General features: G+C 36.4%; 5 protein-coding genes across 6 annotated transcripts; 4 read left to right on the forward strand and 1 right to left on the reverse strand.

Moving 5' to 3' along the window:
- The first annotated feature begins 381 nt into the window (after nt 1-381).
- On the forward strand, nt 382-2720 carry LOC120282088 (very-long-chain (3R)-3-hydroxyacyl-CoA dehydratase 2). Its single transcript, XM_039288822.1, has 9 exons — nt 382-524; nt 604-689; nt 796-843; nt 954-1042; nt 1342-1395; nt 1556-1623; nt 2139-2188; nt 2272-2369; nt 2452-2720. Exons 1-9 carry the CDS (start codon nt 418-420, stop codon nt 2554-2556), a joined length of 705 nt encoding a protein of 234 aa, XP_039144756.1. The 5' UTR covers nt 382-417; the 3' UTR covers nt 2557-2720.
- Nucleotides 2721-2750: 30 nt separating this feature from the next.
- LOC120282087 (pentatricopeptide repeat-containing protein At5g42450, mitochondrial-like) lies at nt 2751-4338 on the forward strand. Its single transcript, XM_039288821.1, has one exon. It carries the CDS (start codon nt 2803-2805, stop codon nt 4333-4335), a length of 1533 nt encoding a protein of 510 aa, XP_039144755.1. The 5' UTR covers nt 2751-2802; the 3' UTR covers nt 4336-4338.
- Nucleotides 4339-4677: 339 nt separating this feature from the next.
- LOC120282086 (probable monofunctional riboflavin biosynthesis protein RIBA 3, chloroplastic) lies at nt 4678-7129 on the forward strand. Of its 2 annotated transcripts, none has more exons than XM_039288819.1 (7): nt 4678-4816; nt 4909-5218; nt 5360-5581; nt 5686-6011; nt 6087-6216; nt 6367-6663; nt 6778-7129. In XM_039288819.1, the coding sequence occupies exons 1-7, from the start codon at nt 4758-4760 to the stop codon at nt 7015-7017; spliced, it is 1584 nt and encodes a 527-aa protein (XP_039144753.1). In that variant the 5' UTR covers nt 4678-4757; the 3' UTR covers nt 7018-7129. The 2 variants fall into 2 exon arrangements, with proteins under 2 accessions (XP_039144753.1, XP_039144754.1); XM_039288820.1 differs by having other exon boundaries at nt 6093-6216.
- A 916-nt stretch (nt 7130-8045) lies between these two features.
- LOC120282089 (histone H2A-like) lies at nt 8046-8806 on the reverse strand. Its single transcript, XM_039288823.1, has 2 exons — nt 8533-8806; nt 8046-8452 (listed from the first exon to the last, which is right to left on the reverse strand). Exons 1-2 carry the CDS (start codon nt 8740-8742, stop codon nt 8216-8218), a joined length of 447 nt encoding a protein of 148 aa, XP_039144757.1. The 5' UTR covers nt 8743-8806; the 3' UTR covers nt 8046-8215.
- A 5463-nt stretch (nt 8807-14269) lies between these two features.
- LOC120282090 (actin-depolymerizing factor 7-like) lies at nt 14270-16909 on the forward strand. Its single transcript, XM_039288824.1, has 4 exons — nt 14270-14445; nt 15215-15480; nt 15560-15710; nt 16382-16909. The coding sequence occupies exons 1-3, from the start codon at nt 14443-14445 to the stop codon at nt 15708-15710; spliced, it is 420 nt and encodes a 139-aa protein (XP_039144758.1). The 5' UTR covers nt 14270-14442; the 3' UTR covers nt 16382-16909.

The raw sequence follows: 16909 nt of genomic DNA on the forward strand, positions 1-16909 counted from the left end.
AAAAAATAACAGATATCATTAAATTTTTTTTACAAATAGGCAATAAACACCTCTATTAAAAGGAAGTCACAGGCATGCACAAAATAGAGTAAACTCAACAAGTACTTTATATGCTCTCATTTGGGTTAGGCTTTGATATCAAGCCCTCCTTTAAACAAACACTCCAAGTAAGAGACTCGAAGTCAATAAGATAAGAGCCCATTAGCACATCATTAATCTTTCCCTCTATGTTCGTCTTCATTTACATCTTAACTACTTGTAAGTTAATCATTTGTTTACATTATGCATTAAAGTGACTAGTGAGCAGTTAAAAATTGATCCATTGGATCTTGAATTACGGATTCAAATCCGTTTTAACAAACAACGGGTCCGGATCCGAATCCGAATCCGCCATGAGAAACCGCGAGCCGTACGTTGATGTTCGTTTGCTCGCCGCGCTCGATTCAACCACTCGTTCTCTGCCCGATGCCTCGTTTCTCTAAGCTCTACCTCATCTCCTACAACTCCCTCCTCTTCTTGGGATGGTGCTCTCTCTCTCTCTCTCTCTGTGCCCCGCTCCCCACAATTCCTCACTCTATGCTAAGTTTTTTCTTGTGTTTCTAGGGCAATTGCTCTTTCTAGGCTTCTGGGAAGCTTCATTGCTACCAAGTCCGTCAATGGAGCCTACGCAGCAGCGGGAGAGCTTATCTGTGAGTAATTTCTTTTCTAATAGTTTGTTTTCTTTGTTTCTCTGAGAATTTTGTTAAGCTTGCTACATTGAGCTTTATTTCCGATGTTTCCTTTGAATCTCTATAGGTTGGCTGCAAACGGTTGCGTTCTTGGAAGTCATACATTCGGCTGTTGGTGAGTACTCCAATCGGAGGTTGACTGATTCTTTTGGTGATATATATATAGTATGTATTTATGTATGTATGTATGTATGTATTCGGATGAAGATTGGGAATTTATTATAGGTCTGGTTCCAAGTGGGGTGATGCTTGTGCTGATGCAATGGGGAGGACGAACTCACTTCCTGCTGGCCATTGTTAGCCAAATCACCGAGGTACTCTGAGAGAGAGAGAAAAAAATCTTTTCTTGAATTTTCAGGAAAACCATCAATGGTTTAGGACCTCAATTTGCCCACAGAATTAGAGGAAAAGGTTTAGATTTGATTGTTGTTTATCTGTTTTGCTGAAATGAAGAACTATTCTTCTTTATTGATCAGTATTATTAGGAAAAATATTACACTTTTCCCATGAAAAAGCCACATTTTTGCTATCTTGGTGATCTGTGCTCTTCCCTTGACCATTTCAGATTTAATATATGGTATTGAAGCTTATATCCGATTATTTTTTCTTGCAGCTTCAGGATCTCCCATCTGTTTTTATTACATTTCTTGCATGGAGTTTATCTGAGGTGTGCTTTTATCCTTTCATATGTTTGTGTGCCATCTGTTTAATCACCTACATGTGCCATTTTGTTCAAATGCCTGCTATGTCAAGATAGATAGTTTATCATTAAATTAATACATTTTCAAGATAAAGCATTGTGACAAAAACTTGTATTTACGTTGCAGGTGATCCGCTACTCCCACTATGCTTCAAGTTCTCTGGAACTCTGTCCATCATGGCTAACATACATCAGGTTGTTTATTTGAAGTTAAATCAATCATTTTTTCAGTGATTATAGATTTTATTGTGAGAAACCATGGTACATTCCCTATTTCTTGTAAGGAACTCTAGTTTTACAACATTGCCTATCCGGTCTCTGTATCTTTACATAGTTGAGCTAGCTTTACTCACTTTTATCTTGCAATCTTGCCTTCATACCTGTGAAAGTTTCAGAAGTTACTTTAGAACTCATTGGATTGAATTGTGAATGCATTGAGTAGTCTTAGGTTAGAATTCAGCATTCATAAATCACAGATTATAATATAATTAGTCATCCAGAGAATATAATGTTCGACCTACAATAGTCAGACATGTAGATTATTAAGCAGAGCGCAAAATGTTGTCACTAATAAGTCCACTGGATACTACCATCTCAAGGTTGACGAGTGAGAATTAATCAATGATATGAATCATTTATCCCTCATCTCTTGCGGAACTGTGGTTGATGAAATGTTTTTTGAAAATCACGGCCATCTTTTTCCCCCTCAGGTATACTGCTTTCATCCTCTTGTATCCTATAGGGGTTGGTCCCGGAGAAAGTAAGTATTATCACAATCTATGTTCAATTCACATTACTTATATAATAATGGTGTTCTCAGACCTTACTCTGATCTTCATACAGTGTGGCTTATGTACAAAGCTCTTCCATTTATAAAGGAAAGAAACCTTTACAAAAGCTTTTTCGACAGCCTTCCCTTCAGCTACCACTCTTTTGTTGTGGTACGTCGAGAGTTAGTATGATTGTATTGATTTGCATGTCTACATTTTAATAACATTTTCTTAATGTGAAAAATCATCTCAGGTTGTGCTTGCCCTCTATCCATTCCTGTGGTTAAGGCTGTATCTGCATCTGTTTAAGCAACGGCGATCAAAACTAGGAAAGCTGCAAACAAAGAAAAAAGACTGATTATTTGATATAAATGAATGTTCTTATCATTCATTCTGTATTATCTGATTGTGTTGCTGACCAATGTGCGTTCCAAATATCATTGCTTATTCATTTGGCGTGCTTATGTATTTATATGAACCAACCGTTAAAGGACATAAAAGTTCATAATAAGTTCATATATATATATATATATGACTTTTCTCATGTGTCTTCTTGTATGCATTAGAAAATCACTTGCATTGATTTTAGTTTTATATTGATCTCATGAAACCCTTGTTATCAAAACTTCATCTCTTTGCTACACAGGCGGCTCATGCTCATGAGCTCAAATCCGGATCATTGATTCATCAATCACAGCTAGTTCACGCTTATTGTTCTCATGGCGCATTCTCATATGCCCGCCAGCTGTTCGACGAAATGTCGCACTGGGATATTGTATCAGGCACATCGATCATCAGCTCCTTCGTGCGCCACAAACGCTACGGTGACGCGATTTCTCTCTTCTCGCGCTTGCTTTTGCTTGGTATTCGGCCTAATGAGTTCACATTCGGGACGGCATTGCATGCCTCTACTGTACTTGGTGATCTCAACGTTGGCAAGCAGCTCCATGCTTGTATTACCAAAATGGGTCTCCAATCTAATGTGTTTGTTGGCAGTTCGCTTCTTGATCACTATTCAAAGTTAGGCACAATCAAAGAAGCACGGTACACATTCAAAGGTATTCATGACCCCAATGTTGTTGCTTACACTGCATTGATCAATGGGTACTTGAAGAATGCTGAATTTGATAATGCACTTAAACTGTTTGCGAAAATGCCTGAAAGAAATGTAGTTTCTTGGAATGCTGTGATTGGTGGTTGTAGTCAAATGGGTCTCAATGAGGAGTCGGTGAACCTTTTCGTCAAAATGTGCAGAGATGGAGTGAAGCCTACTGACTCTACGTTTGCTAGTCTTTTCAGTGCAGCTGCTAATATAGCTGTTCTTGGCCTAGGAAGGAGCTTTCATTCTTCAGCAATAAAATCCCTGGCTAAGTTCGATGTGTTTGTCGGCAATTCTCTCATTAGCTTCTACTCAAAGTGTGGTTGTTTGGAAGACAGTGTCAAAGTGTTTGATAGAGTCAAAGACAGGAATATAGTCTCTTGGAATGCTGTGATTTGTGGGTATGCACAGAATGGTAATGGGATTAAGGCCCTTGAGTACTTCAAAAGGATGCGGCTTTCTGGATTTAAACCGAATAGTGTTACTCTACTTGGTCTGTTGTTTGGTTGTAATCATGCAGGTTTAGTAGATGATGGCTATTCTTGTTTCAAATTGGCAATGACTGAAGAGCCCAGCATACTAAAACCCGAGCATTATGCTTGTGTTGTCAATCTGCTTTCGCGCTCTGGCCGATTCAATGAGGCCAAAAGGTTTCTTCAGGAGCTTCCTTTTGATCCAGGGATCGGTTTTTGGAAGTCCCTCTTGGGAGGATGTCAGATTCATTTGAATAAGGAACTGGCTGATGCCATTACTCATAGAATTCTGGAATTGGATCCTAAGGACATATCATCTTATGTTCAACTTTCTAATGTGTACTCCTCTGCGGGTAAATGGCAGAATGTGTCAGCAATCAGAAGAGAGATGAAAGAAAGAGGTATGAAGACAGTTCCTGGATGCAGCTGGATTGAAGTCAAGAACAAGGTCCATGTGTTCTTCAATGCAGATAGAAGGCACTCTCAGACAGATGAAATATATGAGACTTTGATGGCTTTCATGGCTACTTTGGAGAGCAAGCCCTTCAGTGACTTACATTATTGAGGTTTTGTTGAAAAACTGAAAATTCAAAGTTGCAGTTTTCAATCATACTCATTATTAAAGTGAAGGTCTTCAACCTTGCTGACTGGCTGACTGCTAATTGCTTCAATGAAAGTATCGGTCAAATGCACCATCTGGTATATATGCATGCATTTTGCGGAAATATTATTCTGCCGAGGGATACCATTTTGACTTGTTGTTCAAGCATGGCTGACTGCATTTTTATCACTATAATATGTGGGTCTTTATCTCTGGAGTACAAGTAAATGAAGCTTATCCGTGGGGTTGTGTTGATGTGTGACCACATCTTGAAGATGAGGTTCATGTACTTGCCCATTCCTCACTTTCAAACAGATATGCATATACATGTATATATAAGCAGTTTCTGAAGCTATTTTCCGTCTTCATTTGGGAATTCTAATTGAATGGACTCCCTTCTGCTGAGACCCTCTTCTATGTTACTTAACACCATACTCAGCTCAAGGTACTGTTTTTTTTTATATGGTGTTGAAGTGCTTGTTTTTTCCATCACTCAGAAATTGAGGTATGTTTCTTCTTTTTTTGGATAATTTTCAGATACCAGCAACCCTACAATTTGCCGTTAAGGTTGTGCAAGAAAGGATGGTTGAAATTTGGATGTTATGCCATTGGAGGAGGCAGCTTGGGTAATTCAGAGTCTACAGAAGGAGGCTCTTTGAAGGGAAAAGATAATGGATACTTCTTTAGTGATTTTGATGGATCAGGTGTATCTTTTGGGACTCTTAGTGCTGCGATAACCCATGAAACTGTAGATTTTTTTGTCAGTGATACAGAGGGTGACCCAGACCGCCCATCCGAAGGCTTTTCCTCAATTGATCAGGCCATCAAGGCTTTGCACCGGGGACAGGTCAGCTTTAAATTCTTTCTGTCTACATGCATAGTAGGAAGAAAAAACCGATGCTCCTCAACATGCTGAATTTCTTAATTTTTTGTTCATTGATACTAATGAGTTGTAGCAGTAAAAGTTTAACTCATTTGTGTTCTCTAGTTTGTCATTGCTGTAGATGATGAAAATGAAGATGTTGAAGGAGATCTTATCATGGCAGCAACTCTAGCAAATCCTAAGGCTATTGCTTTCATGATCAGGCATGGTTCTGGGATCGTATCTGTGGGCATGAAGGAAGAGGACTTGGAGAGGCTCATGCTTCCTATGATGTCTCCCATCACTGAAATTGAGGATCTTTCAGCTGCTGCTTCCACTGTGACAGTGGTAAACATAAAAACTGATGCATCTTTCATTGATTCATCAAATTAAATGTGTTTTGAATTTTGAATCATAGTTCTATCATAGTTTTGTTGATCTTATTTATTTAGGATGTTAGAGTGGGAATATCAACTGGAGTGTCAGCTGCCGATCGAGCGAAAACAATTCTTGCACTTTCTTCTCCTGATTCTAAACCTGGAGATTTTAGGAGACCAGGTCATGTTTTTCCTCTTAGATATAGAAATGGAGGTGTTCTAAAGAGAGCTGGTCATACTGAGGCATCTGTTGATTTGGTTATGCTGGCCGGGTTGCGCTCTGTCTCTGTTCTTTCTACCATTGTTGATCCAGAGGATGGTTCCATTGCTCGTTTGCCTGCTCTTAGAAGGATGGCAGAGGAAAATGGTTTGCCGATCATATCGATCACCGATTTGATTCGGTGAGAATGTGGTAATGTTTGTAACACAATATAACTAGAAAAGCATAATGATCTCTTGTCTAATAAATTTTTCAGGTATAGGAGGAAGCGGGAAAAACTGGTTGAAAAAATTGCAACTTCCCGTTTGCCAACAAAATGGGGCCTCTTTGAAGCTTATTGTTATAGGTCCAAGTTAGATGGAACTGAGCACATTGCTGTTGTGAAGGTACAATATTTGTTCTCGGTTCATTTGTTCCGGAAAAAAAAATCTTCACGGGACATGGTTTATATTGTGATTTTTCATGAATTAGCTTCACAAGAAACATTTGCAACAAAACTATTTTTAGTAGTCGAATCTTTGCTTTGAACTCAACAGGGCAATATAGGAGATGGGCAAGATGTACTTGTAAGAGTGCATTCCGAATGCTTGACTGGTGACATACTTGGTTCTACTAGATGTGATTGCGGCAATCAGCTGGCATTCTCGATGCAACTGATTGAACAGGCAGGCAGAGGAGTTCTAGTCTATCTTCGCGGTCATGAAGGACGAGGCATTGGATTAGGCCAAAAACTCCGAGCATACAATTTGCAGGACCAAGGACATGACACGGTAGAAGCAAATGTTGAGCTTGGATTAGCCATTGATGCTCGAGAGTATGGGATTGGGGCACAGGTGAATGTTGAGATCTTTTTTATTTTTTTATTTTTTTTCTTTCTCATTCTTTCTGAGAGTTTAAATAAATAAACAAACACGAGACATGAAGCTCTTCATGAACTTGTTGAGCAGATATTGAGGGATATTGGAGTTCAAACGATGCGATTGATGACGAACAATCCAGCCAAGTTTATTGGTCTCAAGGGATATGGGCTGGCCGTTATTGGGAGGGTTCCCGTTATATCACCGATAACTAAAGAAAATCAGAGATACCTGGAGACAAAGCGTACCAAAATGGGCCATGTTTATGGTTCTGATTTGCCTGGGAATCTTCCTGGATTCAATGAACCAGATGATAAGAGTACAGAGTAGTGATAGTTAACATTCATTATATACCATCAACACCATTCTTAAAGATGTCCTTTTGCATTGCTGTACATTATACAAGTGCAAAATAAGCTGGCATAACAATTAACCTTTTTTATTTTTTAGTGCTAAAGGAGTTACAAACTTGGAAAAAGTAAAAAAATTAAAAAACTTAAATTGAGAACCTTGCAATGGTCTTCAAGCCATTTTCCTAGCAAACACAAAACCACTGCCTCCATACATTCACTCCATTTTGCCATTAGTCACATATTTGTATTCATAAACACAACACACATTCCTAGAACCGCTTTCTGTGAGAGTAAAAGGATTTCTCAAAATTATCTCTTTCATCCCTTCTCGAGTTCATTCAAACACAAAAAATACCAAATGCTTCCCACCAAAAAATAAAAAAAATTTAAAAAAACCTTGGATACCAGAGCAGTATTTTGGAACCAGTTTGGAATCTGGATGGAGATAACAAATAAACATCCCACCACCTCCGCTGTCTCCATTTAACACCGTCTGCAAATGTGTTTTTTCTTGGAATGAACCTTCCTATCACCGGCAACAACTACTCAAACTTTAAATGCACTTTCGCAAACATTTAACCTTCTTTTGATGAACACAATGATTACTTACATATTAACACAAGCAACAGACTTCTAAAAGTAGACCATACATAAATGGTACAATATAAATTCTAAATAAAACTTACACTGACATGAGATTCACAAACTTCTATTATTCAAACACACAATTTCATGAACAATCAAAAAAGGGGAGAAAAATTGTCAGAAATAGTACTCTAAAAAGCGCTCCTTTGGTGCTTATTAAGTACATTACACTGCAACTCGAACCTTCAAAATCACAATCAAAATAAAATAAACTAAACAACAACAAAACAAACGGAACTCATGAATAATAAAACCTACCTCAACTTCAAAAGATCAAATTTCAGACCAAGAATATAAATATAAGAACAATCATAAACAATATTAATATTAATAAAGATAATTTAAAAAAAAAAAAAAAAGGAAACAAGTGAGCAAATTTTCATGATTCCTAATCCAACCACAACTATCCATTAAAGTTTCAAAGGGAATGAAACTACAAAGGATCAGTACATCTATCTGAAATCCAACAAACTACATGCACGGTGAAAAAACAAAGAGAGTAATCAAAGCCCCGAAATCAAAGCAACAATTCAAGCCTTCTTGGGTGATTTGGTGGCCTTAGATGGCGATTTAGGCTCTTTGGCAGCAGTCGATCTCTTGGGCAACAACACTGGATTGATATTCGGCAGCACTCCACCATGAGCGATGGTAACCCCAGCCAACAGCTTCCCCAACTCCTCATCATTCCTCACCGCCAACAACAGATGCCTGGGAATGATCCGATTCTTCTTGTTATCTCTCGCTGCGTTCCCCGCAAGCTCCAGCACCTAAAACACCATGAAATTCGAAAACCCAGCTCAGATCTGGCGATCTACAGAAAAATCCAGCAGAGTACTGAGAAATATACCTCAGCGGCGAGGTATTCAAGGACGGCAGCGAGGTAGACGGGGGCACCGGAGCCTACGCGCTGGGAATAGCGGCCTTTCTTGAGAAACCGACCGATACGACCAACTGGGAACTGGAGACCGGCCTTCACGGAGCGGGAGACGGGCTTCTTCTTGGGGCCACCGCCCTTCCGGCCGCCGGCGCCCTTCTTCACCTTGCTGCTTCCGTCCATGGTTGTCTTCGAGAGGAGACGCTCGAGGGTTTCGGTGTCGGAAAGGTGAGATCGGAAACGAAGGCGAAACGGAGCTTTTATATTGGATCGAAGAGAGCCAACTCACTCTAATGGAGTGATTTTGGCCGTTGGATTTATGCTTGATGGACGGCTGAAAATTATTTTGGAGCGATCCGCGTGTGCTTCTGTTAGCCAATGAGAGAATTTTGAACTTGTTCTATGGTGGTAAATAAAAATAAATATTTATAAGTAAATGTGGAATAAGTTATTTGGAGATAAATAGAATTAATCATTTAAACCGTTGGATTTATGCTTAATTATTTTCTGGGAGATGTAAGATTATTAAGCAATAATTGTTGTTAGTAATGTTAATGATGTTTTATAAATATTGAAGCAATAAAAGATTAAATGTATTGAACGAAAAAAAAAAATTTTGCTCTTGTTTTTCATTTGAGCTGTTTAAATCTTACTCAATGGGAATCGAATGTATAGAATATATTAAATCTAATAAAAATAAATTACAATTATTTATTTATTTATTTATTTATTTAATATTACATTTTATGTGTTTGTTCATAATATTGAGTAATTAAGAGAGTAACACAGACAACAGTGTTAAATTAAAAATATTTCAAAATTTTAATTAATTAACAGAATATCGTAGTAATGACTGCTTCTATAGTGCAATAGTTGGTATTAAATTGTTTTTTTAACTTAAAAGTCAAGAGTTTAATTTTATAGCTTCTTCACATTTAAATGTAAATGTTTATTTTCATGTATATAATTAAATATGGTTTAAATTATAACTAATATTTCGTTTATTTTACTAAAGGCGATCCTCACAAGTTTTAATCGTAATTAGACTTATCAACGAAAGTAAATAATTCATGTAACAATAAGATAAAAATATGGAACCATAAAATCACTCATCATAGTATTTATTTGTTTTTTTTTTAAGTGAATAAATTATAAATTATTAAAAACATGATACAATCTCTGTGATATATATATATATATATATATATATATTACGAAACGTTCAATTGCAGACGTTCATAGTTGAGCATTGTAGTAATGGTAAAGAGAGTCACTGATGGAATAAGCATTGGGTGTGTTGTTTAGGATTATATATATATATATTTGACAAATGGCGACAAACATTGTCTTATAAGGGGGTGTTAAAAAGACAGGCATGCATGGTAGTGCACTAATTACGGTATTTTAACGATCCCTATATATGGAATTACCATGTGAGACAGGTTAACTTGCAGGACAGTTAAGTCATATTATGTACGCCCAATATGATATATCAATGATCACAACTCCACGATGGTAAATCCCCTCAACCTCGCAACTTTAGAGGGGATGAAGAAAACAACTATTCATCGAAGCATTTTTGTTAATTACATTAGAGCTTAATTTTAAAAAAAATAAAAATAAGAAAAAAACCATATGGAGTGACGTAAGATATACAAATAACCTGAATACAAGAGTAGTCCCTACACCTATCCGATTGGACAGGCCTGATGATCCAGACGGTGTTTTTCGTCTGTCCAGCTTTTATCTTTGGCTTTTCCTCGTTTTCTCGTACGTTGTTGTTATGTTGTACTTAGTTTTGCTCATCACCTCTGGTGAGAGGACTGTTCTACTACGAACGCTGGCAGTTGTCAACAGTGCAAATATAAGAGATAGAGAGAGGAATGGGCAGGTTACAATCGCAATCTACGATTCAGATAAAAACCATCATGCTATAAACAATATTCATATGATTTATATCAAAATACAATATATCTAATTTTTCACTATGTTACTGTTTATAAGCATAGTATTACTATTCAGTTGAATGGTACTGACCAATGGATAACAATATAATGGTTGATGACCAACTTGTGTAGATTGTAAATATGAGGGAGTGCGTAGATGATGCATCATATATATATATATATATATATAATGATTTACAACTATATCCGAATAAGCCTATCTATCAACTAATAACAAATTTAATAACAATTACTAAAGATATCAAGAAAGTGTTTGTAACAGTTGTTATCTTGCCCGTTTAGAGCCTGATGAACTCGAAGCCAAAATCGAAAATGTAGAAACTGATGTGAAGTCAAGGCTTGGTGAATATGTGACTTGATCATTGGAAGAAAAGAACCATACTTAAAATGGTTAATTAGCTTGCAATCTTTTGTCTAATAAAATGGTAATTAAGTTCCATGTGTTTAGCACATCCATGAAAGACAGGATTAAAAGTGAGATAAATTGGTCTAATATTATCACACTACAATGTAATTGGATTAGCTAAGGGTAAACCTAAACCAATTTCTAGAAACAAAGATGACAACCATATTAGCTCAACACCTATAGTAGCCAAGGGCTTGTATTTATTTTTCAGCAGACGATCAGGCAATTATAAGTTGTTTTTTGGCATCCCATGAGACTAAATTCTTTCCAAAAAATACACCATAACACTTATATAATCAATCTCTTATCATTTGGGCACCGTACCAATCATTGTAATAAAATAATGTAAATTAAGAGAGGGAGAGGGGCAAACCATACTATATTATAGCTCAATAATCTTTTAGTTGCTCGCCAATGAGCATCAGTAGGACAATGCATAAACTGACACAATTTATGCAATGCATCAACGGTTTGCTAATTAACATCACCACTAGTACCTGAATATTAATAGTGCCTATAGTTTTAGATAATATTGGTGAACTAGCCAAGGTTGCAGAACATGGCTTACTCCTTCTTTAGTTCTTTGTATTCTTGAGTAAACCCTAAATGTATTTGCTTTGAGACACAGTGATCACAGTTAGAGATGGACGAGAAAGTGATTTTGTAGTTGAAGAACAAATTGATAAATGAGATGTTTGAGATGTGCATATAATTAATGACAGTATCATCCGTGTAAATAATAACAAATAATTTGCTATAACTCAAAACTAAGCAGAACAGTGAATAATCACCCTTTGATGCCCACAATCCAAGAGAATGAAGGAAATTACTCAACTTGAGAAACCATGCATGCTCGTGCTTGCTTTAAACCATACAATGATTTATTCAATTTGCAAAACGATGTATGGTTTGCTTTGTCAACAAAACCAACCGGTTGAGCTATGAATATCTCTTCATCAAGGTTGTCATGAAAAAAACATTAGAAATATCCAATTGCCACAATGACCAAACCACATAGTAAATTGCCAAGCTTAATAGAGTTCTAATAGTAGTAGTCTTTATCATCAGCTTGAAGTTCTCATACTAATCCACATAGTAAATTGCTAAGTCTAGCTTTGTAATTAGCAACGTACTACACCATCCGAAGAATTTCTTTTGATTATGGAAAACCCATTTATTTCAAATGATATTTTATCAGGTGGATAAGGAAAGTTAGGAAACAAGGCTCCAAGTTTTAGTATTTATCAAGTCATGAAACTCATCAAACATAACTTTTCTCCATGCTTCAACATTATTGGCTTGTGAAAAAGTAGTGGGTTCAGTTTGCAAGTGGTTGAAGGATGTGATAATAAGGGGATGTTTAGTCACTGTATTTGTTTGGTGTGGGTTCATACTAGAAAGACTGAACGATCATGTGATATATTGAGTACGTTGATTAGTAGAATTGCCTGAGAATAGATTAAGTTCGGTGTCTTAATTGTGGTTAATTGTAGATGAAATGATCTTGGGATATGTATTAAGATCAATGAGATCAGGATCGGACTTATGTTTGGATAAGTTAATTTTTTGGTAGGAAAAGATGACATATACAAAGTTGATCAATCTTCAAGAAATATCATGATCAAATTCAACAAATTCCAAAAAGAAAAAAAAACAAAGTGGTCGATACACTTGCATGACTTGATCACATGAGATAACACAATCACAATTTGAAGGCACAATTTACATCTACATCTGCAAAATTTTTAAAATTCTTTGATATAATAATTATGGCCACGGTTGTTAGACAACTCGACAATCTCTTCTAAAGTGAAAAACAAAAATTGATGTTAATAATAGTCACTCGTCATTATATAGTAAATATAAGATGCCCATTTAGCATATATATATATATATATATATATATATAAAGGCAGTTTTTTTCATATTTATATATGATATGTCATATTTATACATTATTTTTTTTTTATAGATTTAATATTTTTAAATTATGCTTCTAGACTTCTATTTTTTCCACATCCAAAATTGTTTATCTTCTTAATATTTAGATTTAAAAAGGATTTAAAATTTTAAATCCTTAATATTGAGTCGGTTGTTGAATAAAATATCAATTATCTTATTAAATAAAATATATAATATTAAAATAATAAGATTGTAAAAATATTTTCTACCAATTAACTTCACTGTCAAGTCTTTATACATCTTCCTAAATGACGGTTTGTTGCACAAGTCCCTCTAAATAGGAGCTTGTCCTATTAAGATTAAGATTTTTTTCTGGGTTAGTTTTAGAAAATAAGGTGCTAACCTTCGAAAATCTAGCTAAAAGGGGTTGCAACCATATTTCTGCAACTAGTGTTCTTTGCTATGCTGCAATAGAGATGCACAACATTTGTTTTTGGACTATACTTACATAGTTAGAATATGAACGCACTTCTCTGCCCTTTTTAATTTCCCAAATGTACCGACCACCGTCAAGGAAGTTTGGTCCGCCTGAGATGCTCACAGAAATGATAGTTGTAGTGGTGTGGGAAATCTCCTCACAGGTGCGATATGGTGGAATATTTTAATTGAACGAAACGATTGCATTTTCTCATGCATAGCATCTTCTTATCTTTTGACTTAATGCAAAATTGATCACATGCTATTTGCTTAGATAAATGCAGCGCTAGATACTTGCAAAGCCACCCTCAAGGAGTCTCTCCTGACAATCAAAAGAAGTCTTGAGTTCATGAGACCCCTTCTCCCTGCTCCTGATGGACCAAGTAACTTGCCAAGTGATCCTCCTTGATGCTACCTCTAGGGTTAACCTTTGATGTTGTCTTCACATTTTTTTCTCTCTATGTTTTTAGTTTTTGTTTGTATTTTGCCGCATCCACCCTTAGCAGACGCTTTGTTTTTCTGTTTTAGCCTATGTAATTTTTATCCCTTTTGTATTTTTTTTTCTTCAATAAAGGGCGATTTATTCACATTTATCCAAAAAATAAAAAAATAAAATAAAATTTATCAATCATTTTTATAATAATTTTGTGCTATTTATCAAACATATTTCTTGACTGCTCCCCCACCTCAAGAACAAAGGCAAAATAACCCAGCAATCCTTCTTTTAAAATTATAAATATATATAAACATCAACATGTGGCTGAGCAAACAGAGGTAATTATCATAAATTGGAGGGACGCTCAAGTAATTTTAGCGTTTAAGAGAAAGGTAACACATTGAGACACACTACGACATCGGGGCGCGCTTTTTTACTATTGATACGACACGTGTTCCATTGTGATTGGTTGGAGAAAACGACGACCGAGACGATATTTCAAGAACCGCCATCGCTTCGCTTCCGAAGTTCATTCCTTTTCGCCTTCGCCTCATCGCACGCTGGTGCTCTCTCTCTCTCTCTCTCTCTCTCTCTCGCGCCATTGAATCCGCTGCCCTAGATTTCCTCCCACTGATCCCCTCTTCACTCCGGCGACACCATCTCCTCCCTTTTCTCCTTTCGATCGCTTCTCCAAAATGGTATCGTTTTTGTCCCTTTGATTTTGATCGGATTCTAAGGTTCATCGTTTTTTATTCTTGCGTCTTAGATGTGTTGTTTATAGTGCTCGATTTTAGTTGAGATGTAGTTAATTTTTTAATTTGAAGGAAATCTTGTTGGTTCTTTGTGGCTTATTGTTTGATCGAGATGAAAAGGTTCGTGAATGGATCTGATCTTCTATCATTTTTCATTTATTTCTGTTGTTTGTTTTGATCTGATATCGTGGGAATCTTTGTGCTCATCGTTCTCCTCTCTCTGTGAAGTTTGGAATTGCTGGTAAAGCTAGTGTTTTGTGGATCTTCGTTTCTGTGTGATAGATCACTGGAGAATATAGATAAGAGTTCGAATTATTGGAACTTTGGGTAACAATATTTGGTTTTCTATCTTTGATCCTAGTATTCGTGATATGGTTCCTTTCTTTAGATTCCTGGGGACGTTTCTGATCCTTTGTTCTTGGTATACAGTTCCGGTGATCTAAACATCTGTTGTTCATCTATCTAATTCTAAATTTTCCATAACTGCATTGCAATGTATATTTGTCTATGATTATTAGGTTTGTAAGCCTCATCATACTTTGTATGCTGGACAAGTCTAAATCTTTGTGCATCGTCATGATTTTTAAGAAGCTTCATTTTGCTTTTTCATACTGTTAATGTCCAATGGTTATGTGATTTTATAACTTGATCATATGCTTTATGCTATAGTACCTGTGACAAATGGTTCGTATAATTTGTCCTGTTCTATTTACAGGCCAACGCGGCATCTGGGATGGCTGTGAATGATGACTGCAAGTTGAAATTCCTGGAATTGAAGGCAAAGAGAACCTACCGTTTCATAGTATACATGATTGAAGAGAAGCAGAAGGAGATAATTGTTGAGAAGGTTGGTGAACCTACTCAGAGCTACGAAGATTTCACTGCTAGCCTTCCTGCAAACGAATGCAGATATGCCATTTTTGACTTTGATTTTGTCACTGAGGAGAACTGCCAGAAAAGCAAGATCTTCTTCATTGCATGGTAACCTTTCCTTTATATGCCGTCCTGCATCTGATCTGTTTTATAAACTGAAACTTGAATTTCTTTTGAACTTTTATAGGTCTCCTGATACAGCCAAAGTGAGAAGCAAGATGCTCTATGCAAGCTCCAAGGACAGATTCAAGAGGGAATTGGATGGTATCCAGGTGGAACTGCAAGCCACCGATCCTACTGAGATGGGTCTTGATGTCATCAGAGGTCGTGCTAACTGAGTATGTTACACTTTGTTATGCATTGGAGGTTTTCCTTGCACTATGTTCAAGTGGGATGTTAATAGTTCAATGGGATAATGAATTGTTAGTTACCTTGTGCACTTGTGGTTGAAGTATTACCATATTATCATCTATCATTTCCTTCATTCTTGATTGATTTCTCCATATTATATGATTTGCTCTTTCTGGCATTGGAAGTAAGTGTTTTCTTTTAGCTTGATGTTTACAAGCCAATAATATGTAACAATCTGTGGTTTGTCGTCCTTCCATGTTGTTTGACATTTGCTTTCTTTATGATCTGATATACCATAATGGGCGCTGATGATTCTTGAATGCATGCTTTCATCTCATGTTTCAACTTTTAAGCATTCATGACTGGTTAAAGTTTTTATGCTTATTAGGCTTAATTATAATTGTTTTCTTTCTTCATTATCTGTTCTTGGATGTACTATGTATTTTAGATGAAATCCTCCATGCTTGCACCATGCCAGCATTCACACAGTTGGGTTTGACCTAGGATTAGATCAGACAATGAGAAGAAAATAAAGTAGTTGGTTGGGCTGTTTATTTGTAAATGGCAAGCAGCGTTTACAACATTTGTGTTAAGTCTTGGAGGTTTGTCATGAAATTAAGACTTATTAAAGTTTTTTCATTGCATGATGTGAATGGAGGTTTTGGACTTCGATTGGATAGTTTGATCAAGCATTCAGCCTTCAGGCCATTTACACAACTGAGATCCTTGAATATTGTATAATAGAAGCTTTGGAGATCCCATCTAAGTCCGCACGGGACTTTCATCTGCTATTTGTCTTTCTAGTTTTAGACCTGATTCCTTAATTTTAAAGTATCAGAGAGAACTTTTGTAATGAAATCCTGTGTGCTGAATGGATGCTTGTTGTTTGCGTACCCTGGCCCTGGAGGCACGCTTGAGAAACATTTTAAGTGACATCTGGCATAAGAGGTAACTTGCAAAATCTTCTAATATGTGGCTGAAGTTTTCTTTGAATATATATATATATATAGTTTTTTTCCATGTCTTCGATCCTTATCTAAAAGGTGTTTGAGTTTTGTACTTTGACACTACTACACGTAGGGTTGTTGCATCTACTTGCAAGCCACGTCTGTATGGGATTTCGTCTGAAACTGGCCTTCTATCTTGTTGCTATGTTTGGATCAAATCTGCTTACATGCTTTTAAAA

The sequence above is a fragment of the Dioscorea cayenensis genome, chromosome 18 (genome assembly GCF_009730915.1).
Source record: "Dioscorea cayenensis subsp. rotundata cultivar TDr96_F1 chromosome 18, TDr96_F1_v2_PseudoChromosome.rev07_lg8_w22 25.fasta, whole genome shotgun sequence".
NCBI classification, from domain to species: domain Eukaryota; kingdom Viridiplantae; phylum Streptophyta; class Magnoliopsida; order Dioscoreales; family Dioscoreaceae; genus Dioscorea; species Dioscorea cayenensis.